At 43.8% G+C, this 26803-nt stretch overlaps 1 protein-coding gene across 1 annotated transcript in view; it reads left to right on the forward strand.

The window, feature by feature from the left end:
• Nucleotides 1-26803, forward strand: part of NEDD9 (neural precursor cell expressed, developmentally down-regulated 9) — a 160040-nt gene that overhangs the window by 52586 nt on the left and 80651 nt on the right. Inside the window, exon 2 of the mRNA XM_017660949.3 lies at nt 10352-10534. Within this exon, the coding sequence (XP_017516438.2) occupies nt 10523-10534 (12 nt within the window). The 5' untranslated portion in view covers nt 10352-10522. The remainder of the gene's footprint in view (nt 1-10351; nt 10535-26803) is intronic.

Here is a 26803-nt window from a genome sequence, read left to right on the forward strand (position 1 = left end):
ATTCATACACACAAGAAAACCACTGGCATTAACTTATAGTTTGTCTTTTCAGGGTTTTTGTCAATGTATACACAAGCAACTTTGAACAGATGTCATGTTCCCTCAAATCACAACCTGCAAACCCCACCATTCTGCACCTTGCTCTCATCACTGACCATATCTTGGAGTTTTTTCCACAGAAGATACAGCGATCCAAGGAGGGGATGTTTTTATTTATTTTTTTATTGTAACCGAATAACTTAGGACTCTCCTGGCTACAAGTAATAAAAGACAGTTCAGCTCCGCTTGGTGGAGGTGAGGATCATGAGAATGGAAGAGGTGGCTATTGTAAGGACAAGGAGTTATCCCATGGGAAGAGGCAGGAATGCAGCCAGGCTCCCAAGAGCACACTGGGAGAGGGACTGGTGAGTGACTCAGTGTGGTAGGACTTTGACTCTGAACTTGGCTCAGGTGCCCAGGTCCAGGCAGCTGTGAAAGGAAAGCATGATCATGTTGTCCAGTCTGAAATCTGGAACCTGCCACCCCAAGTGAGCAAAACAAGCAGGGAAATCTTTTTGAGCTGGGCAGATGTTCTAGATGACATCTGCTACAAATGAATAAAATGGTTCATCGCTGTCAGTTTAATATTGTACCAAAAATCTTATGAAAAGTACAGCATAAATGAAATGAGTTCTAAGTGCCCAATAAGTCCCCCATTTAAATTACCCTACTGTTTTCTGAGGTCACTATAACTGAAATGAACTGGGTATGAGCTGAACAAATTCTCACCTCTGCTACTGTTTCTGGTCAGCAGGTAGTTTCCTTAAAACTGGGTTATCATACAAACTAATTAGAATAAAACAAACAAAAAAAAGATACTTTTCCTGTTTTAAAACAAAAGCTTCTCTTCCATGAGTATGCAATAAAACCACAGATTTCTGGGCTGGCCGGTAGGGCATATTTCAAAGCGATGTGTAATGTCACTTTAGGAAAGTGAACTGCTTCTTTTTTCAACCTAAAGAAAAAACAGCCAGAGAGAAAGCAGCCAAAGTCCCTGGGTAATCTTCCTGAGGGTTCGATTTCCTAAGTATGACCTTATGCTAGCAACAGCTCCTAAGTAACAGGAAAACAAGCCAAACTAGAGAGTCCAACTTCTAGGAGACACAAATCTCCAAGACAGCAAAGTTTGAAGGCTAGTTCCAGTTACATAACATGAGTGAGTCATCATGCTATGAGAGATCACACGTAGCAAAGCAGTCACCCACCCTCTCCCTACATTTTCAGAGCACGTAGGCACTCATGGACCTCATCCATCCCATACCTTCCTTTCATTCTCCCTTCCTTCCTGATATCCTAATTTTTTCTTTCCTTTTCCATTCTGCTCTGTATTAGGGGTTCTCTACAGAAAAAGAAGCAATGACATGGATATAGACAGAGGTACAGAGACAGATGGTTTATTATAAGGAAGTGGCTCATGTGATTATGGAGTTGGGCAAGTCTGCAGGGTGAGTGGCACGCTGCAGATCCAGAAGAGTCAGTGACCTACATCCAGTCTAAGTCTGAGGCCTGTGAACCAGGAGAACCCATGATGGTGTCTGAAACAGGTCTGGAAGCAGGCAAGCCCAGGAAAAAGCTGATGTCCCAGTTCAAAGATATTCAGGCAGGAGAAATTCTGTCTTACTCAGGGACAGTCAGCCTTTTTGCTATATGGAGACTTTCAACTGATTGGATAAGGCCCACCCACGTTAGAGAGGACAATCTCCTTTACTCAGTCTATTTATTTAAATGTCAATCTCATCCAAAAATACTCCTGCAGGAATACCCAGAATAGTGTTTGACCAAATATCTGGGCATCCTGCAGCCCCATCAGGTGACACTCGATGGGTAATACATTTAACCATCACAGGCGCCTTTCTGTTCTCTTGGGCACGCACCAGAACTGCATGAGTCTAAGACCATGGTCTCTAACGTTATCACTTCTGTTTTCCATTTCTCTTTTCTTTACAGTAAAGTTTCTAGAAAAAGAAGTCTAAACTCACTGTCTGAAAGTTTTCATCTCTCATTCACTGTTCAGCCCAATGGCATTTGGTGTTTGTCCCCATCGTTCCATTGAAACTGCTTTCTTAAGACTGTCCATGATCCAGAAATCTATGCTTTCTATAACAACACATCCTGAATGTCTTCCTGCTTCTCCAGCCCCTTCTCCTCTCTGTACCCCCCAAAGGGTCCTCCATCTTCCTTTCCTACTTGAGCAGCTCTGCCTGGTGGATCTCATACATTCCTTTGCTTTAACTACCACCTTTAAGCTCATGATTCCAAAGTCTGTATCTTCAACATTAACCTCTCTGAATGTCAGACTTGTACATATAACTACTTATGGATTTTCTTTCCACATAAAACTGTCACATTAAATTCATTTCCTCATGGACTTGATTCTTAATTTCCTTTCTCAGAATAACACTCTCCTCCCCGCAATCTCCTAAGCTTCTACCTGGGAGACATTTACCCCAGACACTCCCTCTCCTTCACCTTCCGTCTCCGATCAGTTACTATGCTCTACCCATTCTACTTGCTGAATAAATACCCATTCCTCTCTTCTTCATTGCCTCTCTCATAGGCTTAACCTGGACCCTCCTCATTTCTCATCTGGATTCTAGAATGGCTTTGTAGTGGATTTCTCTCCACCTCCACTCCAGGTGCCTTCCCATTTCATCCACTAGATTCAGTGTGATTTTTATAAGGAAATGTTATCAAGTTATTTCCCAGGTCAAACTCTTCAGTCTTCCCATTGCCTTGAGGATAAAGTGTGAAGACAATTTCGATAGTCCGGGAAAGAAACACATGAGCTAAGACAGTGGCAACTGCAGTGGAGTGATGGGGAGGAAAGGGATGGCTGGAGACCTTAGGCACTAAAAATGACAAGATCCTATTACTGATTGGATGTGGGGAGTGGGAATCAAGAAGGCCTAGGAGAACCTCTCCATCTCTGACTGGGATGATTGACTCATGGTCCCCATCTCTGAGACTAGGACTGAGACTTTTCTATCCTCATGGACAATAGGAAGTTGATCACCACGTCTGTGGATCAAGGCCCTCAGGAAAGCTAAAGGCCTGGATGCAGATGAGTGAGAGCCTAATAGAGAAGAAGAAATAAAAAAGTAATACCAGATGGGTGAAGTAGGCATTTGAAAGTCCCTGTAAATAGAAAGTGTACAAGAACTCTACAGAAGTAGAAGGTTCAGCAAACAGTGCCCTCTCTTCTGCCAGAAGGTTCCTAACACTTTGCTGGCAAAGACCAGAGAAAGAATCACAGCCATGTGCACAACAAGACATTACCTAAGTGAAAAAGGGTTTAGAGTGTTTATAATTCTGATTTCCACCCTCATTTATATCATGATCTTTGCCACGACTTTTTCCTTGGTCAGGGTTTGGCTGTAGTTTGTAATATCTTGATGTTGTAGAAAATTTTTAAACACGAATTTTCTGTTGCTATGCCTCCAGGGTATACATTTGGATGTGCACGTAAATGAACTAATAGACAGCCCTTTCCATCTCACTCTCCTTACTGAGTCTTACCCTTTTAAAACAAAGGAAAGGCTTGTTTTGTAGATCTTAAAAACATACCTGAGAATGTCCAATTCACTTGAAAGCCATTCCCCTCGAGGGATCATTCTGAAAGAACCGAGGTCACTTGAAAAGCCATATGCCAACAACAGTTAAACTGGTTAAATTGAGCCAAACCACCCAGTTTGACTGTTTAGCCAAATTTAAGTGTGTCCAATGCGTTAGAGTTAAATCCCCAACAAATTCTTGTTTGGCATGGCCCAACAAGATCACTGGTAGTTATTTATTGTTTTTAGACAAATGGAAAAAATATATACCATAACTAAGAGGAGCTTTCATAGATAGCCTGGTTAGAATCCTGATAGGGCCCAAGAGAAGACTGAAGAACACAATCTTTCTGCCAAAGAGCAGTGAAAAATCAGTATTTTTGCTCTGCAAGCAGGTTGCTGATGGACTGTTTTATGAAGGGTTTAATGAACTCTGTCTTTCTGTCTTAGTTACCTTCCAAAATAAACTGTGTGAATCCCAGTGTGGTAGAGTGACTTTATCATCGGCTGGCAAGCAACATCTTAGGAAGCCCCCACAGCCTAGGAAAATGAAATTACTAAGGAAGACAAGTTAGTGAGTGTATAGTTTCAAGAGGCTTTTATTTCAGGTTCTGTAAGACCCAGACAGTGAGCTCCCCTGGCTGCATTAGACCCTGGCCCAGAATTACCCTCAGGCAGAACATAAAGGGGACCCAGCTGGTTTCAGCTCTCGAACTCTGCTCCTCCTTCCCTTGGTGTCCTTTTCTGGAGCAACATTGCCCAACACTCTGACGAGGGTCTTTCTAACACCCTTGCCCATAAATCAGATGCAGGTCAGGCCCCATTCCCTCAGGACACTACCCAGGTGATGAAAGAGGAACCAGGTAGATGCACTTAATTTATGATGCTCATGACTGATAAATGCTTCCCTTCTGTGTCTTTTAATTAAATAGCATTTCATTTTTACCATCATCTCCAAAGCCTTATCTCAAAGGCACAAGCAAAGTGAAAACATCACACGGTGTAACAGGATCAGAGACAGAGAGACACTATTTTCAATCAATAATGTCTTTCCTGGTGTTCCACTAATTGTCTATTCAGGTAATAAACTGAACATGGTAGAGAAGTGAAGACACATTTTTATCTGACCTTTTCATCCTGCACATGGGGAAACTGGGACCTAGAAACAGCTGAGTTGCCCAGAGTCACACACCTGGGACTGGAGCCCATGTCTCCTACTTCCAGACCTCTGGTCTTCTGCTGTGAGCATTTTACTGCATTGCCAGTTATATATGGCTGAATGAGAGAGAGAGCAGGTTGGAGAACTGGCTTATCTTAGTAGGAGTGCAGGTGCCTTCCCACCAGGGACCTTAAATATAAAGGGTCAGATACAGACTAGAGAAATCTACCAGAAGGAGAAACGGGGAAAATGTAGACTCAAAGGCCCACTGGCCTCAGGAAATGAGATGAGTTGCCAGGAAACCAGTTACGTAGATCGACTGCCCTGAGCAGGCCATGAAAGCTGCCTGCCTCAGCTGTGCTTACCCCATCCTGAACGATAAGAAGGTGTCCTACGAGTGGAAGCTCTGCCATTGTACCCAGGCCTAGGCCAATAACACCCCCCATCCACCCCTTCATCTGTGTTTCTGGGTTCTAGCCCACCCACACCCTCCTTTAGCAAGAACTTGTTTCTCTTTTCTGTCATCAAGAATTCTCACTGAGCTCCAGGGAAAGAGTTTACTTTGTCGTGTCTATCCATTCAACAAACAGACATTAACTGAGCACCTACTGTGTACCGGACACTGAGCTAGGTCCTGGGGAAGCAAAGATGGAACAGCCAGTTATTCCCCACAGGAGCTTAGCGCCCAAAGGTCCCATTCGTGTACATGAGCCTGATTGCCTGATTGCACATGGATTCTCAGAGCCCCACATGGGCAGTAAGCATATTTCTAACCCCCAAATTCCAACATATGGTCCAAAAAGGATTGCTTTTCTAATTTGTGAATGTTTTACAGGAACATCTTTAAAAGGCTTAAAAATTCAATTGCCTATTTAGTCCTTTAACAAATTTCCTTTACTCACAAGAAATAAACTAAATTCAATCAGGCTCTTTTGAGAAAAATCTGTGCTTTTATGTTCATCAAACCCTTATGCCTTAGCTTGTAAAATCTCCTTAATCGTCATAGTCTATTGCAGTTGCACAGGATCTGAGATGTCACCTAAGATTAAAATTTTTTATTTCATTTTTTAAGCAGGGAACCACTTTTTAAAGTCAAATGTTACCATGAGTTCCAAAGTATCAAACAACTAAAAATGGAGCTGCTTTGGTCAAAGGAGAGGAGGAGAGCTCAGAACACCCTCTTTTAATCTCCCTCCCCCATTCCGTCACCTCTGCTCCCACAGATTTTGGAGCTGCACTTTGCAAAAACGATGCTGCAGTGACTCCTCCTGTCCCAAATGAGGAGATGAGATCCAGAGACAGTATGAACTGCATCTGCATGACCCCATTGCCAAATAAGGTTATGCTCTGGGGTACTGGGGGTTAGGACGTCCACATATGAGTTTGGGGAGACCCAATTCAGCCTACAGCATTGCTTTTTACCCTGGTTGGATGCAGGTCTTGGTCAAGCCAAGGAAGCCCCTACACTGAGTTCCTAGGGGGCAGATGTCAGCCTATTGACCCCTGCTGGGAAGAGGTGGGGAGAGCTGGAGGGCACAAGGAGAAATGGTCCTGAGAAGGCAAGAGCAGATGCCCAGAGGCCAAGTGGAGGGATTAGCCTGAGCACAAGAGGAAACGCTTCTTTTATCATTATAAGGAGGCTGGGAGGAGAAAGGGGTGAGTGTGGCTGCAGAATGCATGTGCAGATGTGGAGGAAGGAAGTTGAGGAAGTTCCCCTCAGATGGCTCCAGCTGTCTCTGTAGAGCAGGAGGAGAGATTGCCTCTTGAGGCTGTTTGGGACTGGGGTTCAGTAGAGGGGCAGACAATAAAATCAGAGGCTTCCCTGTGCCTAATGGACAACAGCCAGCTGTGTCTAGAGTATGCACACGATGCATAAGTACAGAAGAGGCTCTATTATCCTTGTAATAGAAAAATGGGAAGATGGGAGGGTCGGGTGCCAACCAGGGGAACAGAGAAGGGCTGCCTGACAGTAGCAAGGGCCCAGATGGCATTGGTGACCGTAAGTTTATAGTGGCATCATCTGCAGGGTGTGTGGATTTTCTAGCAATGCTCAACAGCTGGGCGACTGATGTAGACAAAGTAAACAGTTGAATTCATCCAGGGCTGGCTTTGCCCAGAGGGGTGCATTAAAAGGACAAAGGGACACGGAGGTTGAGGATATTAGCAAGAGGAAAGTGAAGTGAGGAAGCTCAAGGGCCTGTGTCGGTGGACGAAGTGGACAGAGAGGAGTCTGTGTCTATTTCTGCCGAAGAGGCTGTATATGTCCCTTGCTTTCTGTTGACCAGAGCCCATGGCGACTGTTGCCTCTTGAAGGACCAGATGCTGCCAGATGTGGCCTGCTAAGGAGCTGCAAGCTGGCAGGCTCCCCCAGCTGGTCTTCCTCCTCCAAGGTGGTCCTGACTGGCCCCAGCTGGGCAGCTCTGCAGTTCATGCCCAGCACCGTCACAACGGTCAGAGCTCGGGGGCGCACGTACCCCTCTGAAAGGATGAGGTCAATACCTGGTGCGTACCTGGTGTGTTGGTTCACCCCCAAGTCAGTCTGCTAAGCTGTGTGATGTTTTATAATGCTGTATGGGCCAACCCTGTGTACTTGAATTTTATCACTGTGAATCTTCCAGGGCTATAGATCTGATCTTCTCTTAGCAGCCACATTTCAAATAAAACTATGGATATTATTATTATATACCTCTACCATTGTTAGTAGCATCCAAGTTACTAAAATCACTTCAGTATCTTCAGATATAGTGTGGAAAATCATACCCAGAAACTTCTTAGTAGTATACTAAAAATATTCCTAGTACAGAATGGTTAAAACTAAAAAAAAAACACCAAACATTGTCAGGAGCAGCGGGACCTCTCATAACCTGCTGGCTAGAATATACATTGGTGCAGCCACTTTGGAAAACATTGTAGTATTTTCCACTGAAGTTGAAGATATGCATATCCATCATCTAACAATTCCATTCCTAGGTATGTGCACAACAGAAATAGATGAAGTTCTTTATAGCGGTATTATGCATAATGGATTAATAGTGAAGACAACTCAATTGTCTGTCAACATGAAAATGGATGGATAGGCACAAGGGAATGTTATATAGTAATGGAAATGACAAGTCACAGGTATAGACACCAATAGAGATAATTTTCCTGAACATACTGCTGAGTGGAATTAGGCAACATAAAAGAACACATACTGTAGGATCTGTTTATTCAGAGATCAAAAACAGGGAAAAGTGAGTGTAGTGTATAGACATGCATACTTGGGTAGATAACTTATAAGGAGAGACAAGGAGGCGATTACTATAACAGGATGGTTGCCTTCGACAGGCCCACTCCCAGCATTTGTGGGGCTTAAATGAAGAAGTGCATATCATTGGCCTAAATATTTAAAAGTTGTAAATTAAACTAGCAAACTGTTAAATAAAAGATGTTCTATCTTCCCATCTTGACAAATAAATACATCTTCATGGCAACCTGGAAGGCCAGGTTGGACCTTAGAATTCTTGGACTGCTTAGAGCTTCTTGCTGGAACATGGGACGCAGGTAGGACAGGCTCCCTCATTCCCCTGCCCCCCACCTTCTCCTCCCAGGCGCTGCTCCATCAGGTACCTAGGGGCCCTTTGTGATCCTGTATGTGCACTCCCGAGATCTAAGGGCTAACCTGCGTCCACCGTTTCCTACAAATATCTGCACCTAGGCCACCGCTGAGGAGTGGACCTGAGGAAGAGGTCTGGGAAGCCCTGGAGGTGGGTCTAGAATCATCTGGACAGGAATCCCAGTGTCCTGGTACTTGGTGCAGGGCCTAGAAAGGGAGACATGGGTTCCAGATGGACATGGCTTCTTGGCCACCTAGATGGCTCTGCCCTCAGAAAGGACATAGCTGGAGGGAATCTAGAAGCCCTAATTCACAGGGCCCCCTGCATGGAAGCGGACAGGACTGCCTCTGCAGGAAAGAAAAGGGTTGTATTGGGAGGGGCACATGGAAAAACGTCTGGGGTCCTGGCAGTATTCCATGCCTCGTTCTGGATAGCAGTTTTACACTTACAATAATTTATTAAGCTCTACATTTGTTTTATACCATTTTCTATATGTGTGTTATATTTTACAACAAAGAATTAATGAAATATATGTCTTAATCCTGGTGTCGTAGTTTATGGGATCCCCGTAGACAAATCAGCTCTGACTGGCTGCCTTTACACTCAGACACCAGGGGCAGTTAAAATGCCTCAAGATGTGAACACTTACGAGGAAAATGGACAGAATGTTGGAAACACAGTCACTCTCCCAGCTGGCGTCCTCACTGCCTGGGGCTGAGATACTTGGGTGACCACGGGTGGTTCAGGCAGAGCACATGAGTCATGCCCCCATGTCCTCTTCACTGGCCATGGCAAGTGCCTCAGAGGAAAATTCTTTTTTTCCCCCCTCTTAACCAAGATTATAAATACTGTGTTTATCAAAACTAAATTACAGGAAGATACTCCCATCCTAGCAAAGTGAAAGGAGACCAACTCCCAATTAGCCTCTGTGTGGGAGGCGGTTCTAGGCAGACTTCTCTTCCCCATAAGGGCAGCTGGAGAGGTTCTTTACACAGTTTGCTGAGCTCCTACTATGTGCCAAGCACAATCCTTATTTTTCTATTCCACATTTTAAAACATCCATTTAGTTTTGATTTTTTGTTCTTGATAGGAAAAGCACTTACCTTTTATATAAAGATTCAGATTCCCATTTCTCAAGAAGATTCCTGTGTGGCCCATATGATTTAAATATCAGCATTTTTCTAAGAGTATATATCTTAACTGTGGTCCATAAAAGTACACACACACACACATATATACACACACATACCTCATCCCAAAACTGAACTTTTATGGCTGTGAGATGATGAAAGAGAAGAGAAAGCCAATACTAACCAATCAGAAACCCAACCAAATTTTTTTTCCCAAAAAGTCAAATTCTGGGCTTAGCACGCTCTTTAAAAGCTACGTTGCCAAAGCACCAGTTTTCCTCATTTTCAGGAAACAAGAAAAGCCTATTGCTTCAGGAACCTTCACACGCTGCTGATGAGAGACAGAGTTTGGTACATTTGGTGGCTTCAAAATGATAAAAGCAGCAACACATTAGATTCATTTGAAGGGGTACAAAGAGGTAATACGGTGGAGGAGTAGAGGAACAAGTTCCATACGCGTCAGGACAAAGCTGTGGATTATAGACAGTGATGAGCCTCGCTTCTACGTTCTGCCCCCGTAAGAAACAGCCGGCAAACTTCCACATCATCCCTCAGAACTCCCAAAGCTACCTTCCTTCCTTTTTACCCTCACCAGATCCGCTTCACAGTCTGCCACAGTCCCTGTAATGTCTTATGGCACTGTATTTTTTCAGTTGGTCTTACTAGACTGTAGGTTTCTTGAGGACAGGGTCATATCTTTGAAGTTCCAGCTTATGCAGTGAGAGCTCCAGAAATGCATTTCTTTGATGGCGTGGATGAACGATGAATCCCATCCCTGAGACTTTTCCGACTGCTATGCAACAATCTGGAAGTGGTGGAAAGTGTCTCAGCCTCTGCCATTTTACCCACTTCCATGTTTTTTATTTTTCTTTTCAGGTTCAGGAAGCAGTGAATTTCATCATGTTATATGCCAACCTGAGGGCATCGTGTACTTTTTAAGTTATTGAAAGGAAGAAACTGGTCATCAGATTAAAAAGCTGGCACTGTCCGTTTCAAGATCCGGAGCTCCAACCTTCCTTGGCTTAACAGAGAGAAGCACCCAGGAAAATGTGGGCCAGGGTGAGTAGTGATGGGAAAAAAGATATATACTGTGTAGTGTTTCTTTTTTTTGTCCATCTCAACTCAGACAAATTCCTTTGAAACACTAGAAGGGCATTCTAGCCTCAACAGGTTTGCAATGAATGTTTGAAATTAAAAGGTTAATTTCAGACCACCAGGTTTTGCTTTCTCAGGTGAATCATTTTAGATGGATACCCCGATGCCCACGGGAACTCCTCTTCCATTGAGAAATCTCAGGGGAAGCAGTCTTCTGGGGTACAGGGAGAACACTGCACAGTGTGCAGGCACGCCTGGAGTTTGCACTCACTGACCTATTCAGAAGCTGAGCACTGGGCTGCGGATGAGCCAGTTCTCTGGTGACTCCCTTTGCTGCCTGCCTACCACCTTAAAGCCCTCCTCCCCCGCCCCAGCCATTCCAGGAGAAGGTCACCTTAGCCTTGGGGTGAGGGGTAGGGTTAGAGTGGTCATTTCTCCTATCTCACCAAGGCTTCCTGAAGATTTTATGAAAATTCAGTAGAAGAAATGATATGTAGTTGCACCTGTGAATTGACCTCTAGTGGAGGCATGCGGCCTGGTGCTGCATGGTGGCATTGGCATCAGGCAGATCTGGGTTTATGTCACCGCCCTATGCTGAGAGGTAGACTGCCTGTGAGCCAGGTACCTGACCCTCTTCAATCTCTGTGTCTGAATTTACAAAATGGTGATAGAAAGACTGTCTCAAGGATGAAATGAGAAAACTCATATGAAGTAACTTGTGCTCTGAAGAAAAAAAAACGTTAATTTCTCCTTCTATGGTGAGATTGATAATCAGTTGTCTGTATCACATGGAGAACTAGCCATCAACACAAATAAAGCACTGTGGGCAGCCAGGTCCAGCCAAAGAAAACTCTATTTCATTTGCAGGAGAAAGCATAGGAGTTAAATAAAATGGCAAATGTTTTCTTAAAATATTTTGATGAAAAAGAAAAGGGTTTTTCCCAGAATTCTTTAAAAACCAGGTCCATTGTTAAATCACTGTAATGTTTTAAAATAAAATAATGACTTCTTAAAAAATCCCCCCTTGTCCTAAGATTCTATGGCAAAAATCTGCCACAGAATTCAACACTTCAGAGGTTATCGACCACATTACAGCTACGCCCCCTCCTCCGTGACTTCAGGCACACTTCGGGGGCTGGTGCCCCTCCTTCTGACGTGTGGTCCCGTCAGCAGAGCCTGACACTGTCCCAAGGCCTAGGTCACTCGCCTCACTTCATTTCATCACGTGGGCGTTTTATCATCTCACGTCATCACAACACGAAAGGTGAGTGCAGTCCAGGAAGATGTTTTGAGAGAGAGAGAGGCCACGTTTATATCACTTTCATTATAGTATACTGTTATAATTCTTCTGTTCTATTAATGTTATTCTATTCTATTATGAATTATTGTTGTTCATGTCTTACTGTGCATCATTCATAAATTAAACTTTATCATAGGTATGTAGCCATAGAAAAACATAGTATATATATAGGGTGGGGTACTGTCCTCATTTTCAGAGCCCAGGGGTCTTGGCATGTATCCCTCATGGGTAAGGGGGAACTACTGAATGAAGGCCACCTGAGCATATTACATTATTTGGTGTTTCCTCAAGTCATCTGACATGAACATTAATTTCTTAATGAAGAGTGAAGTAAAAATCATCTCATCTCATTTTTTTATACTTAAAATATTTTTAAAAAGTAAAAAATGTACTTTATTTTTTTTTATTAAATTGAGACAAAAGCAAAGGGGAAAAAATGCATGGCATTCTCTGAAGCACGTTACTATTTCATTCTGTTGGAGCTCCTGCGGTGAACATTAGCGCTGTGGCATGTCGAACACATGTTGTTCTCAAATTTGGTATTCAAGACCTGAAATCCAGACAATTCTACTAACAGGAATCTTAAATTTGCTTTTAGGATTTTCTATGTTCAGAGTCTAAGGGTCCTGCGAGATCATTCAGTCTGTCATTTCTGGGTGCTTTGTGTCGTTGTTTTTGTTTTTGTGATCACTGAATTTTATTTCAATGTTACACACACACACACACACTTATATGTAACTTCACACTAGACTAAGTAGACTGTAAATATTTGGCAATTATTAGCATCACCTAATAAAAGGAACTTTTATTTCTTGTCATCAGTGCTTCCTAGGGATACGTAGCCCTACTGCTTTTGGGGGCAGTGTGCTAGTTAAAAGGTGGACCTGAAGCCACACTACCCGATTCAAATCCTAGCCCTGCCACTAACAAGTAGTGACACTTGCACAAGTTATTTAACCAGTTTGTGTCTTGATTTCTCCCTCTGCAAAATTGGGATGAGAATAGCACCTTTCTGGAAGAATTGATGTGACAAGTTATACACAATGGAATACTATTCAGCCATAAGAAGAAAACAAATCCTATCATTTGCAACAACATGGATGGAGCTAGAGAGTATTATGCTCAGTGAAATAAGCCAGGCAGAGAAAGACAAGTACCAAATGATTTCACTCATATGTGGAGTATAAGAACAAAGAAAAACTGAAGGCACAAAACAGCAGCAGAATCACAGAACCCAAGAATGGACTAACAGTTACCAATGGGAAAGGGACTGGGGGAGGATGAGTGGGAAGGGAGGGATAAGGGGGGGGAAAAAGAAAGGGGGCATTACGATTAGCAGGTATAGTATTGTGGGGGGGCACGGGGAGGACTGTGCAACACAGAGAAGACAGGTGGTGATTATATAGCATCTTGCTACGCTGACGGACAGTGACTGTAGTGGGATGTGGGGGGGGGAATTGGTTGGGGGGGATCCTGGTAAACATAGTGTTCTTCATGTAATTATAGATTTATGATACCAAAAAAATAAATACCTAAAGAATTGATGTGACAAGTAAGAATGGAAATTGTTTATAACCATGTTTGGCACATAGTAACCCCTCAATAGAGGCTTCCAGTGAAACCCAGAGTTCTGGAGCACATAAGTAAAGTCTATGCAGCTAGAAGAAGCCACTGTGGGTGGGGAGTGTAAGGGAAGGCTAGTGACAGCACGGGCCTTGAGGAACCTGGGGCAGGCGAGACTTGCTCACTCTCCTGGGCTCCCTGAGGCTGTGATTCTCAGGTTCCAGGGCCAACAGTGGACACGTCAAGAGGGCATGGCCAGAGAAATCCTTTGGGGGAACCTGTGCTACCTCTTAAACACTCTTAAAAGGAAGCTTCTTACAAAAATACTCAGCAATTAAAAGCAAGCTCTGAGGTAACTGGGCAAATATCTGTGTGAGGAGAAGGCGGAGAGCCCCCGCTCACATGTGGAGGGCCACCTGATGGCCTCGTTTAACCTTAACCACTTCTTTAAAACCTGTATGTCCAAGTATGGTCACATCCTGAAATACTGGGGGTAAGGACTTCAACATCTGAATTTGGGGGGAACACAGGCCCCCATAACACAGCTTAAACATAAACATAATAAACCTGCAAGGAAAATTTGACTGAACCACATCACAGGTCGTGTTCCCAGAGAAGCAGACTCCGGAGAGACGGGGGCTGGCATGCAGGTTTCTGGGGTGAAGGAAACAGGATCAGGTGGAGGAAGAACTGGACTACAGCTCCATCCCAGTAAAGGCCCCAGGCAACTGAACAGGCTCTGTGAAGCTGGGGCGGGCCTTCAAAGTTGTCCGGCACTGAAGCACGGAGGCTAGGCCTTTCTGCCCTTGCCTGCACCAGTCATAGTATGTGGCCTGCCCGGGAGGAGACATGACAGGGACAGGAGCAGGGAACATTCTCAGGAAGACTCACTTTAAGGCTGCCAGTCCCCAGGTTTTCAGGAGCTGACAGAGTGATTGCTTAGTGTCAAGTAGGGTCTCTCTTCAGGGCCCTGGCTGTCCATAATACAAGTGAACAGCGGTTCCCTTCGTGAATGGAAGGACTTGCCATTATTTTCTTAAGAAAAAATCTCATTTTGTCTCTCAGTAGATTAAAGAATGACTTATTATGAGCCCTAAAACGTTTGGCCTAATTCTGGGTGTATAGAAAATACCCAACAGGATGATCAGGGAATGTAGCTTCGTGGGGAAATTATGCTTTTTGGAGCTAAAGAGGTCTGGGTTCAAATCTCTGCCCCACTAATTACTAACATTTCTTACCCTCTATGAACCACCAATTTCTCCTTTGCAGAATGAGGATAGTAATACCAACTTTGTTCGGCTATTGAAAGATTTAAATGAAAAACAAAACAAAATAAAATAAAATAAAATAAAATAAATAAAAACATAGTTTCTGGCACAATGTTTGACTCAAAAAAGGCATCCAGAAAGCATTAGTCCCTTCCTGCTGTCAGCAAGTAGCTCATCAGTGCAAAGTAATTATAAACCAGGAATAGAGGTTTGATCTAACTCGAAGGAGAATGTTTCTCAGAATCACCTTAAAGAATGTTAAAACACAGATCCCCAGACCCATTCACAGTGAATATAATTCAGGGGGCCTAGGGTAAAGACCAGGAAGGCACAATTTTAGCATTTCTATGGGGGTTTCTGACACCCAAGAAAACCTCAAGGCCCCTGTTCAAGGCTGTGGACGCTGTCAGTAAGAATGCAATCCAGTGCTTAGAATACACCTGAAACATTCCTGCTGCCCTCATCGTCATTAATTCTGTCAACTTCGATACACACATCACCAAGACCTCTCCTCCTTGCATAAATACTGTGCATTCCACAACTAAAACATGCATAAATTATGTCAGTTATAGAATCAAACTAATTCTCCTTTTCAAGATGTAGTTTTATTGAGGTATAAATCATGACTACAGGACAATTTAGTGCAGACAGGAATTCCTGGGGGATGCAGAGCCCCTGAGCTTGTCTGGAAAATGGGAAGCATATTCAAGGATGCAATGTCCTGCCAGTGTAAGAGTTGCTGGGCCTGCAGAGCGGCTGTCTGGACAGAGATTTAACTTTCTCATTTAAATCAAGTACCATGGAGCTCCCCAGCATGGGATTGCTGAAGGCTTTCTGTATTTGATTATAGACCACAAAGCCCAGCTACACTGCAGAAATTACACTGACCAACATCCATAAAGTAAACAGGAACTGGAATACAGAAAGTGACCCCTGAGTGTAGATGGGCTTTCACAGCTCTACCAGACTCCCCTGATTTAACATGGGGCCACGTGGTTTCCCAGTGTCCTCTGTGGCTTTCTTTTCCCACTGAGGGGCCTCATTTGTACTAAAATATGAAGCTTTGGGGGTTTCTTGAAAATGGTATTTTCACTCAGTAAAAATAAGTCAAGATAAAAACACTCTGTGGGAGCCCATTTTGAATAAGAACTAAACTAAGAACATGAACTATTTTCTCCAAATGATCAGTAGTCACCAAACTTAGTCGCTCTGTATATATGACCAAAAACAAAATTTGAGAAACAGCCCAACAAAAATATTACAATTATTAAAAAATCTGAGGTGGCTCTACTCATCATCTCCATACAAACTTCGGAAGTGCAGGAATCAGTGAGAGTTTTTGTCCTTAGACCTATTCTAATATTCTGAGTTCTGTTATTCATGAAGTTTTTGTCATCATTTTCCCACAATGTGCCTGTATTCTCTTTTTAAAAATATTTCTCCAGGTCTGACCAGGGCCTTGGCACACCCACAGACTCACATCACACTAAAAAGAACCATGTATCCCTGTCTTTTAAGTATTACGCCGAGCCTTCTAGGTCTTTGCACTGGCTCATTTAGAAAAGCATCTTTGAGGATGACATCCAATTAAACAGTAGGTTTACATCTAGTGCTTCCTTCCTGGGTTGAAATCTCTCTCTACCCTGCCTTTCCTTAGATACACAAAATTTTACTGAAAGAACACATCAGTCAGGATAGTGTTGCAGTAAGCAGCTGTAACGAGTAAGCCCTATGCTCTCTCTGGCTTCGCACAATACAGGTTAGTTCTCACTCCTGTGACAGTCAGGGGCTCTTTTGGGCCGCTCTCCTCAGGGACCTGGGTTTCTTCCTTCATGTGGCTCCACTTCTCAGGGTCCTTCCCTTCCAGCTGTATAGATCAAAAGAGAGGGGTATCAGACATTTTAGGGAGCAGGCCAAGAAAGTGACATAAATCACTCCCATGAGCATTCTATTGGCCCAAAGAAGGCTGAGAAATGTAGAAAAGTGCGAAGATGCTGATGGTGTTTGCCGCAGAGGGTCCTTAGATGCCCCTTGCTTTCAAAACCTTCAAGATTTTTTTTTTAGTTGAGGCAACAGAGACCCAGAGAACCGAAGTTGTGCACAGCTCATCAGTGACAGCCCAGTCAGTGTGGGCCAAGAGACCTCTTGCCCATTGCTATTAATTTCAGTTACTGTATAGATGGGCTCCTAAAATTTCAAGATATAGGTGGAACATTGTTTCTAGAATTTTTCTAACAAGGACCCCAGGGTGAGGAAGATGATGACCACTCTGTTCTGAAACCCACAATTCCAGGGCAGCCCTCTCAGCCCGGGAGCCGGGCAGGTGAATGTTTCAAGGGGCAAGTGCACACAGCGAGCCCTGATCATGGGAAATGCTTCTCGGCTCCTGAGGGATATGAAATTATGTTGTGGAGAGTCAAGGAAAGTAAAAAACAGATACCCTGCAATGCTTTATTTGGAGGCCAAAAGTTACCTATTAAGGCTTGTATTTTGTGCTTGATTCTGTCAAGATAGCTTAAAGGGTAGAGACAGAGTTTATCAGGAGAGAAGCTGTGGATGGTGTCAGCCTGATTCGCAACCACCATGTTAGCGCCCGGAGAACGCGTCTTGAAGATTGTCTTCCTCAGAGTTGAGATCAAATGTGAGAAGAAACAGAGGCTTCCAGAAAACACCTGATAAAGAATGAGGAAATGGGCACAGGCAAGGATTGGCCTCTTTGACGCGTTCTGAACCCTGCCTGGAGAACAGTACTTCACGCCCAGGAAGGACTCCTCTGTGGAAATCTGCATGACCTTTGCCACACCTCTGACCATCTACATCACTGTTTATTAAACACTCAGTATGTTACATACCAATTTTTTAAAATTATGACTTTACCATTACAAAGGTTACCTATCTGGATTTTTTGCCTGAATTTACAAATTTTTATCTGGGGATCTGACACTGAGGAGTTAAAGATCACATATTAGTTCTCTAGTTTTAAGGTCTTAGATGAACTATTTAACATTCTGAGGTCTCCCCTCCCCAAACATAACAGCTAGGGAGGGAAAAGAAATAAAAATGGTATCTGCCACTTGTCTGGAAATTAATGTGGTGATTGAATCTAAACGTTTCTTTATAACATAAAATCAAATAAAAATAAAAATAGTACTAAAATTAGATTTTTATCTATGTAAATAATTATATTAACTTTATGTACCTCCCTCATAAAGATCCTAATGAGGATCAAATAAGCTTGTTAAACATTTAGAATTATTCTTGTCATGTAATAAACAACAAATAAATGTTAGCAATGGGTGTTGATTTCATTAGTAGTACTTAACACGGTATCTGTAACACAGTAAGCACCCAGTAATGGGTAGATTTTATTCAGCTTATATAGCAAACTAGGTGACTTGGTTGACACCTTCAGGTACACTACTCAGATTATCTGAATATCCCAGGCTGAACTGAATTTGCTGAAAGGAGGTTTGTTCTGACCCTAATAGTGAACAAAGACTCCTTATTCTAATCTTTGGATGTTATATTTGAGAGTTTACATCATATAGATCCGGACAGAATCTCTCATAATTAGCTTTAGTATTGGCTTCTTTAATTTCTCCTTAATCCACTTTGAGGTCTAAAAGTCTGCAAGGGGTTGGATAAATCATTTCTCTCATTGCTCCTAAAATCCCTAGAAAACAGACTCCCTCATGAACATGCGTCTTGTCTACCCCTGCCCGTGCTATAGGGTAAAGAAGTGTCAGGTTACATATTAGACTGACTTAATTGTGTGATATGATTTCCAAACCCAGAAGGGTTTGTGCACCCCTTGTCACCCACCACCACTACCCCTCACCCCTGTACACACACACACACACCACACACACACAATTTTCTCTTGGCTTGCTGATACAAACTGAGAGACCCATTTCTAAACTTGGTGATGTTGCTCCCTATAAAAGTGCAAATAACCTTTGAAGGAAAAAAATCATTAACTCATTCATGTAGGTAACAATATGAAGGAAGAGAAAGAACTCCAGACCAGAAAAGTAAAGGTTTGGGTTGTAATCCTAGCTACCTTTTTTCTTTCTCTGTAACCTAAGATTCCATGGAAGCACCTTGCTGTGCAACAAGGGGTGGTAGCATTTGAGCCATGCCTTGTGCAGATATTACTGTGGCCAGGCGTTTTAATTGCAGGAGACATGGCAGTGAACAAAACAAAATCCCTCCTCCCACAGAGCTTATATTCATATCAGAGAGAGACAGATAATAAGAAAACAAACACAGATGTAAGAAATTTTCAAGGAGTGTTGAATTACAGGAATAAAAATGAAGCCAAGAGAAGAGATGGGGAATAAAAAGGAATATTAATTTAGGTAGAGTATTAAAGAAGTTCTTTCTGGGGCAGTGACTGTGCAACAAAGACTTGAAGAAAGTGACAGTGTGACATGAGGCTAGCTGGGAGAAGAACATTCCAGACCCAGGGGGTGCTAAGGGTGAAAGTCATGAGGTAGAAGTGTGATTGACATGTTTGAAGAAAATAAAAGGTCCATGTGGATGCAGTAAAGAGATAGTTGGAGAAAGGTCTAGGGGCCCAAACATGTGGAGCATCATGGGCCAGCATAATGACTTTGAGCTGTGCTCGACTGAGATGGGAAACCGCTGGAGGGTTCTGAGCAGGGGAGTAAGCAGGGACTGACTGATTTTAGAAAGGCCACTTGAGCTGATGTGCTGAGGACCAGACGTAGAGAAGCCGGATGGGAAGCAGGAAGGGCTGGGAGGAGCTGCTGCTCTAGTGTGGGGGAGATATATTTGGGGCTTAGGTTAAGACAGTAGTAGTAAGAAAGGTAAGAAATAAATATTTGGAACATACATGGGATGATTAGATGTCGGGTATGGGTTTCCCACCACAGAATAAGAAAGAAGTAAAGGATGACTCCAATATTTCGGCCTGTGCGAAAGGAGGATGTCATTTACTGAAATATAAAACCATGGGAAGAAGAAGGTCTGAGAGGGCACTTCGGATGTTTGTTCTGAACATGTCGAGTTGGGGTTGTCCATCAGATATCCAAGAGGCAGTTCCAGTGGGTGGTTGTGTATACGGGCTGGACTGCAGGGAGAGGTCAGGGATAGGGATTTACAGTGGAGTCACACTCTCTGCATGGTGGTGAAGCTTATGACGCCAGGTGGAGTCACCCATGTAGTGACTGTCACTGGAAAAGAGAAGAATTCCAACAAGAAAAAGGGTACCTAAGGAAAGAATGTGATGGGAAAGCCAATGGGACAGAGGAAAAGTCTGGAGAGCATGGCAACAAGGAAATTAATAAGTGTTTCAAGGAGGGTAAAGGGTGTTTCAAGGAGACAGTGAAAAAAGCTGCTGAAAGGTCAGGGTGGCATTTTTTTAATCTCTATAATTTATTACTGGACTAAATGTGATAACCTGGAACAGTGCCTTAGGGTGCTTTAAGCTACAAACCAAGTACCAGAAATCTCAAGTAACAATGGCTTAAACAGTAAGAATATTTATTATGTCACATAATAAAATTCTGGAAGAACAGTTCTGAGTTTAGTTAATTCATTGACTCAAAAGTGTCATCAAGGACCAAGATCCCTTCATCTTTGGACTCTGCTGTTCTCCTAATAGCAAGAGGGCTGTTGCAGCTCCGGATGTCAAATCCTCTTACAGTATTCAGAACTGGAATAAAGGGAATTGCCTTTTATTATCTCATTTTAAGAGTGAGAAAATGTTACTAGTAGCCTCCCTGCAGAATTCCCTCTTCAACCAAACCAGAATGTGTCACACACCCATGCCTAAACTAATCTAAGCCTGGAGGCACTCATCTGTGCCTACCATATTATAGTAGAATCTGGGGGTTAGAAAAAAACCTTGAAAGTTCATGTATTCTCAATGCAAAAATCCTCTTGACTTTGTGTATTATACAAGGTCCCAGAAAGAAATGTATGACATGCTCAACTTATCCTAATTTAACAAGAGCTCAAAGGATTTGATGCCAGCTTCAGCCATAAATCAGGGTGGAACATGGCAAAACCACAGGGCCATGCAGCAGCCTGAGCTTGGAGCAGAGAGGCCTCCCTTACTACACCTGGGCCTGCTGAAGCAGAACCCTCTGAGGGATGGCCACCTAACAGGAGCTGAGACCTTCGGTCAAGAGACACAGTCAGCCCTCAGCAACCTTGCAGGATGAGGGATGCTAAGGAATAAATGCCCTGACCTCGCCTCCTCCGTCCCTCCAATAGAAACCAGGGGGCAAGGAAGCCCATCAAAGGAGCACCTACAGGTGACACTCCAGGGTGCAAAGCAGGAGAGAGAAGAGGGAAGATGGCATTGGAGGAACAAATAGAAGCTATACAGCCTGCTTTTCAGGGAGACCAGGCACTTCCAGATCATTCACTTCACCTGGGGACAGATCTGACTTCTGGAAAATTCCCAGTTAACCTGGATGTCCATACAGAACAGTCTCACTCCTCACCCCCATAACAGTGTTTAAGACAGAGGACAAGGGCCTGCCCATCTCAGAGCCAAGTGCTGGAATAATAGGCATTGCAACTTTCAATCAGTCCTTGGCCCTAGGATCCAATGGAGAATAAAGGTTAGGGTCTCCTATGTCTCTTTCTCGGCACAGTGGTTCTCAGCCAGGGGCCATTTGCTCCTCAGGAAACACTGGCAATGGCTGGAGATACCTTTTGTCATCTAATTTTCACAACTTGAGGGTGGGGCTGCTCCTGGTCTCTAGTGGGTGGAGGCCAAGGATGATACTCCGTACCTTTCAATGCACAGGACAGTGTCCACGGCGAAGAATGATGTGACCCCAAATGCCAGCAGTCCGGAGGATGAGACCCCAGCAGGGGCTGTCTGTGCAAGGCAGTGGCTCTCAGTCTTTTCCCAGGAGCCACTCCCCAAAGATTCCCCACGTGTCCAGGCGCTGAAATCTTTGTTTTCAGGGTGAGCTAATAAAACACAGTATCAGGGCCCTCTGAGAGAAGGTGGGGTGAGGAGTTCACAGCCACGGAGGCCCAGGGGTGAGGCAGTGACAGGCGAGGGCAGCTCTCTGCTTGCATTTGGAAGGGCGGCAGCTGAACTTCCCCTCGTCAGCCCAGCGTCGGAGCTGTCAGCCGCGCGCTGGGCCAGCTCCAGCCCCTGGGCAGCGCACGGTGATCACACCCCATTGACTTTCTGCAGGCCAGCTTGTAAACAAGAAGACCAGCTATGAGAAACATAAGAAAGGAATAAAAGTTGTTTGGTCTGTTGTCAGGAATGGATTGTTGGAATATTCCAAGCCCAGTCCAAAGTGAACAGCCGACGCTAACAACTAAGACGCGTCCAATGTTTAGATACACGAAGCCTGCATTTTCCTTGTGCTGGGATTGTTTCCAAGAGCCCTGGCTGCTGGCACCTTGGCCTGTTTTGACTGTGGCTGGTGAGCTCTCATCTCTGTCCAGTCACCCACATCAGGACCCAAGAAATATAAAGATGTCAACTGTGAATGATTCAAGAGCAGGTGAACTTAGCTTCTGCTAAAGGTCAGCAGGCGTGAGTATTTTAATAAACAGTTGCTCTCATACAAAAATTCCTCATCCATTAGGCATCTATAGATCAATGGGAAATACTGTATTTAAGTGAAGCCTCCAGATACCTAACATTGCCCTATTAAAGAATAACCTGACAGATGTATTCTTTTGGGGGTGAAAAGCTTTCTAAAAGGTACATTTCCTTTGCGTCAATAAACAAAGCATGTTGACAATATTCTACCTTTTAAAGTGACTCAGGGCAATTACTATAATGTAATAATAAGAAAACAATAAGCTGTCATCAGACCTGGGAGCAGTTTGCTCAGGCGTTAAGTGAACCCAGATCGTGACCCTTTCTGGGGCATGGAGAGAGGGGAGACTCTCCCTAGTGCCTCTGTATCCTCAGTTTACGTAGGTGTCAGCTGTGACTATTTATGTCACCAGGCCTGTCCAGCTTGTAATCCTTGCCTTCTAGTAATTGCTGCTGTGACCCAGAACAATGGTTCTCAATTTTGGGCAGTGTGCTGAAATCTCCTGGGAGTTTAAAAGTCTCTGTGCCTAGGTGTTATCTCCAGAGTTGTGATTTCACCAGCCTAGGGCATGGCCTGGGCTTGGGAATAGTTTAAAACTCCCAAAGTGATTGTGTTGTGCAGCCAAGACCGAGAACCACAGGGATAGGACCTCTGATATCCTATCATGTCAGAAATTAGGCATGAAATAAGAGTTAATTATAGTCTGAGAGATTTTTCTGTGAATTGGCTTTAGTATATGAAACTTCTGCCATTGTATTTTAGAGCTGTGTGGGGCTCACTTTCTCATTCTTATCTGTGCTCCAAGCAAGAGACCTCTTAGCTGTGCTCCAAGAAGCTAGGAGAGAGGTAAGATGGACCAGTGGTTAAGTGCTCGGAGTCTAAAGCTCTGCAGCCTAGATTCAAATCTTGACTCTGCTGCTTACTGTGTGACCTTAGGTAGGTATCTTAACCTTTCTGTGCCTCATGCTCATCAGTAAAGTGTTGGAAGGATTAAATGGGTTGCTGCACACAGAGGACTGAGAATAGAGCCTGGCACATAACACTTGACAAAGTGAGTGTTTTACAAAATCTACTTCAGGTGGTCAAGGTGGAGAGGCCAAGGTATGGGTAGAGCTAAAAGAATAACCCCAAAATTGGCAGCACCCAGAGAACTGGCAGGAAACTGGGAATCTGTTACTCTCCTAGGCTTGAAGGGGATGTGGGAGAAGTAGTGTTACCAGAATCCAGTGAAAGTCAAGGCCATGAGAGAGCCACCGAAGAGGCAGAGAAGTACCGCGACTCGTCTCTCCCTCCGTGGTTCCCCCCATCTCCTACTGCTGTACCCCACTGACTGGACCCAGTGAGAAGCCAAGCAGTAGAAGGGAAGCAGCCCTCAGGGGTCAGCCTCTCAAAGCACAGAGTTAAGAGAGAAGGGGGGAGAATGGGTCTGCACGGAGGGTGGAGGGTAAGTGGAGACTAATGCATGCTGTCATCTATTATTAATTATTACACAAGCTGGGAAGTCACCAGGAAAGTCCTCAGTGTCCTAGAGTGGGTGAGTTTTACATAGCATCAACTGTAGAATCAGACGAATTGCCCCTCAGCCATACTCATCCTGGAAGAAAGGTGCCTGCACCACAGACCTTTAGCACCAAACTGAGATGGTTCCACATTGCTGTGGGCAAATGTCTGATTGTTTTTAAATGTCATAAGCTTCTAGGGGATTTCTCATCACTATGAATAGTTCGTGCTCCGCTCTTGAGCCCTCTGAGCCAGCCCTGTCCCACTTGCTTCCCTCCATCTCTGTCCTACCCCCACCCCACCCCCCTGCCCATTTAGAGCAGAAAACAGAGCTCACTTCCTTTGCTAATGGCAACACATTCCTGAGCCTGACTTGAGGCATACTTCGGAATTTCTTCCTCCGTCCCTTCCCCACCCCCAAACACCACCTCCTTCTTCTCCCTCATGAATGTTGACCTTTGTCCAAAACAGACCTTCATCTCTCAACCTACAGCTTTCTACTTAAGGAGCCATTCTCAACTATTTACATTTGCCCTGCAAAACTGTCCTTGGAGTCACATCACTGCTCAAGTACTGAATGACACAGGTGGGAACAGAAGCCCCTGTCTCCTGGCAGCTTCTCTCTGAGTGCTCGAGGTGCAGGTGGCTTGCCCCATGGACACCTCTGCCGGACGCTGGTTTCTTCTCCGTGTTTTGCCACTGTGCCATGTTGCAAGTGAATTAACATTGCAAATTATTAACTTTTAGACCACACCTGGGTGCATCTGAAACTTTTTCATCCTATGCTGATACACATGCTTGGTTCCACTTAGACCCTGCCATGACCCCTCTTCATTCACATCATCAAAATTTTTTCTAGATCCTATGGCTAGATGTCCCTTTACCAGATTTAATTGAGCTATTCATCCTTATTACTTCATTATGTTCCTCCCAGATTCCTTTGGATTCATGTTTTCCATCACATACACATTGTGCTCTAATAATAGCCTTTATTTGGCTCTGTTCCCCTTCAGAAGCCTGGTAAATGTTGCTATTGAACTCTTCCAACTAGAAAAATGAAACCCACCCCCGGTTGCCCTTCCAGTACTTAGGTGACCCTAAGCAAGGGCACCCTAAAGGTATGCCAATGCCCCCAGGAAGAGCTGGGGATGGAGGTTAAGAGATCTGGTGAGATTGGGGTCAGCAGGATTCTAACCACTGATGTGGTCTCAGAGTGGGCTAGGAACAGCAGCAGCAGGAACAGCAGCCCTCATTCGACAACACAGGCCCTAGGGATTCAATTCATCCCTGCCTTCAAGGTGCTTATATTTTAGATATGGAGAGAGGACACAGTGCACACAAACACACACACATACAAACACACGCACGCGCACACACACCCCTAGTAATACAAGCTAACATAGGATGAACTAATTAAGTAGCGCATAATAATAATAATTGAATTGCATTAAAAGCCTGTAATAAAGGCATTTATTTCTTCTTAATCAAGACTCATTTTCTGCCCAAGGTAATTTTCATTTCAGTATTGGTGAGATTGTTACTATATTTCTTAATTTCCATTTGCTGTATCCATTTGCATAACTTTGGTGGCTGAGAAGTGTCTCCCACTTCCAAATATGGTGTACTGTTTCCAATTGGAATTCATGACACATCCACAGACTTACTAATGATTCAACCAGCAGTATCTGGAGACACATCTTTGGATAATGTTTTAAGATTAAAATACTTTAAAGTCAAAATTCTCTAAATAAAAAAAACAAAACTGCCCCATTTGAGTAGGTTGAGTTGTAGCTTTGTATCTTCAGCTTTCATTTTTTTCAAGGTGGGCACTACTTCAGCAAGGTCAGTGCCTGCAAGAATACACACACACACCCCATTTGTCCACCTGCATCACATGCTAAGAAAAGACAAAGTCCAATACCAAGTAATCTGAGTGATCATGAAGGGTGCCTGAGCTTCTAACACATAGTGATGAAAGTTACTAAAAATAAACCATTGACATGTCATAGTGACACCTGCTCTGTTTGTTTTGATCTCTGTCCATAGTTCTATCCTAGCACATCTCACAAGATGCTGCTTGCTTGGAGAACATGCACTGGGTCTTATCCAGCTTGGCATTCCCAACATGGAGCACAATGCTTTGTGCCCAACTGGCCAGGGAAAGGGTGGATGCATGAGTTGGAACATGGGAAATCATAGTCCTTAATATTCTTGGAAAGTAAGAATAGGTCTAGGAGTAATAGTGAGAAAAGAAGCATTGTCTACATGGTCTGCAACCTTCCCTGGAAAAGGGACCCAGAGTGTGGCACCAGCTGTTACCCCATTTGCATGGAGGGGTTGTTTTCCAAGCTGGTGACTGAGTATCATTTCCTAGTCCAGGGAAGGATCTTAGGAGCAGGGTCTTCATCACCCTTCAGAACAACTGGCACAGACCCTCTGTGATGATGGGGCAGCGTAGACAATGACCAGATTGCTTAGCCCAATGTCATGTCCCTTTTTAATAAAATACTCTATTATTATTCCCATAAAACTTGAAGACCAGGTTATGTATAAACTAGATATGTTCAAAAAGCTCCTAACAAATAGTAACTCAACTTCTCAGGCTTGATATACAAAGAATTGAAGGATCTGGTTTTCAAAGGACATTTGGATTTTGTTTGGAAACCATTTCAAGCAAATTTTCAAGGACAATAACTATATTGCTTTGTGCTTAAAGTGGAGCCTCTGGCTAAATTCCATCTTTAGAAAGGGGGACAGCACATTTGCATACTGAAGAGTCATTAAGGTGGTCAGCCTCCTCTCTTGGCTCAGCTTGGGATAACACTAATGCAGAATTAACCAATCCAACATCAACAGTCAGAACACATCAGAGTACCTACCCCCAAACACATCGATGGGGATCAGGCTGTCCAGACGGACAGAGTAACTTTCCAGTGAACAACCCCTTATTGAATGACTTGCTGAGAATTACTCACAGGTGTTCCGCAGGTCATGGAGCATCATCCAGTTGTATGAACAGTACCTAGAGTCATTTGGGCTTGATAACATTTACTCCAAA

This window comes from Manis javanica, chromosome 16 (assembly GCF_040802235.1).
Source record: "Manis javanica isolate MJ-LG chromosome 16, MJ_LKY, whole genome shotgun sequence".
NCBI classification, from domain to species: Eukaryota; Metazoa; Chordata; class Mammalia; order Pholidota; family Manidae; genus Manis; species Manis javanica.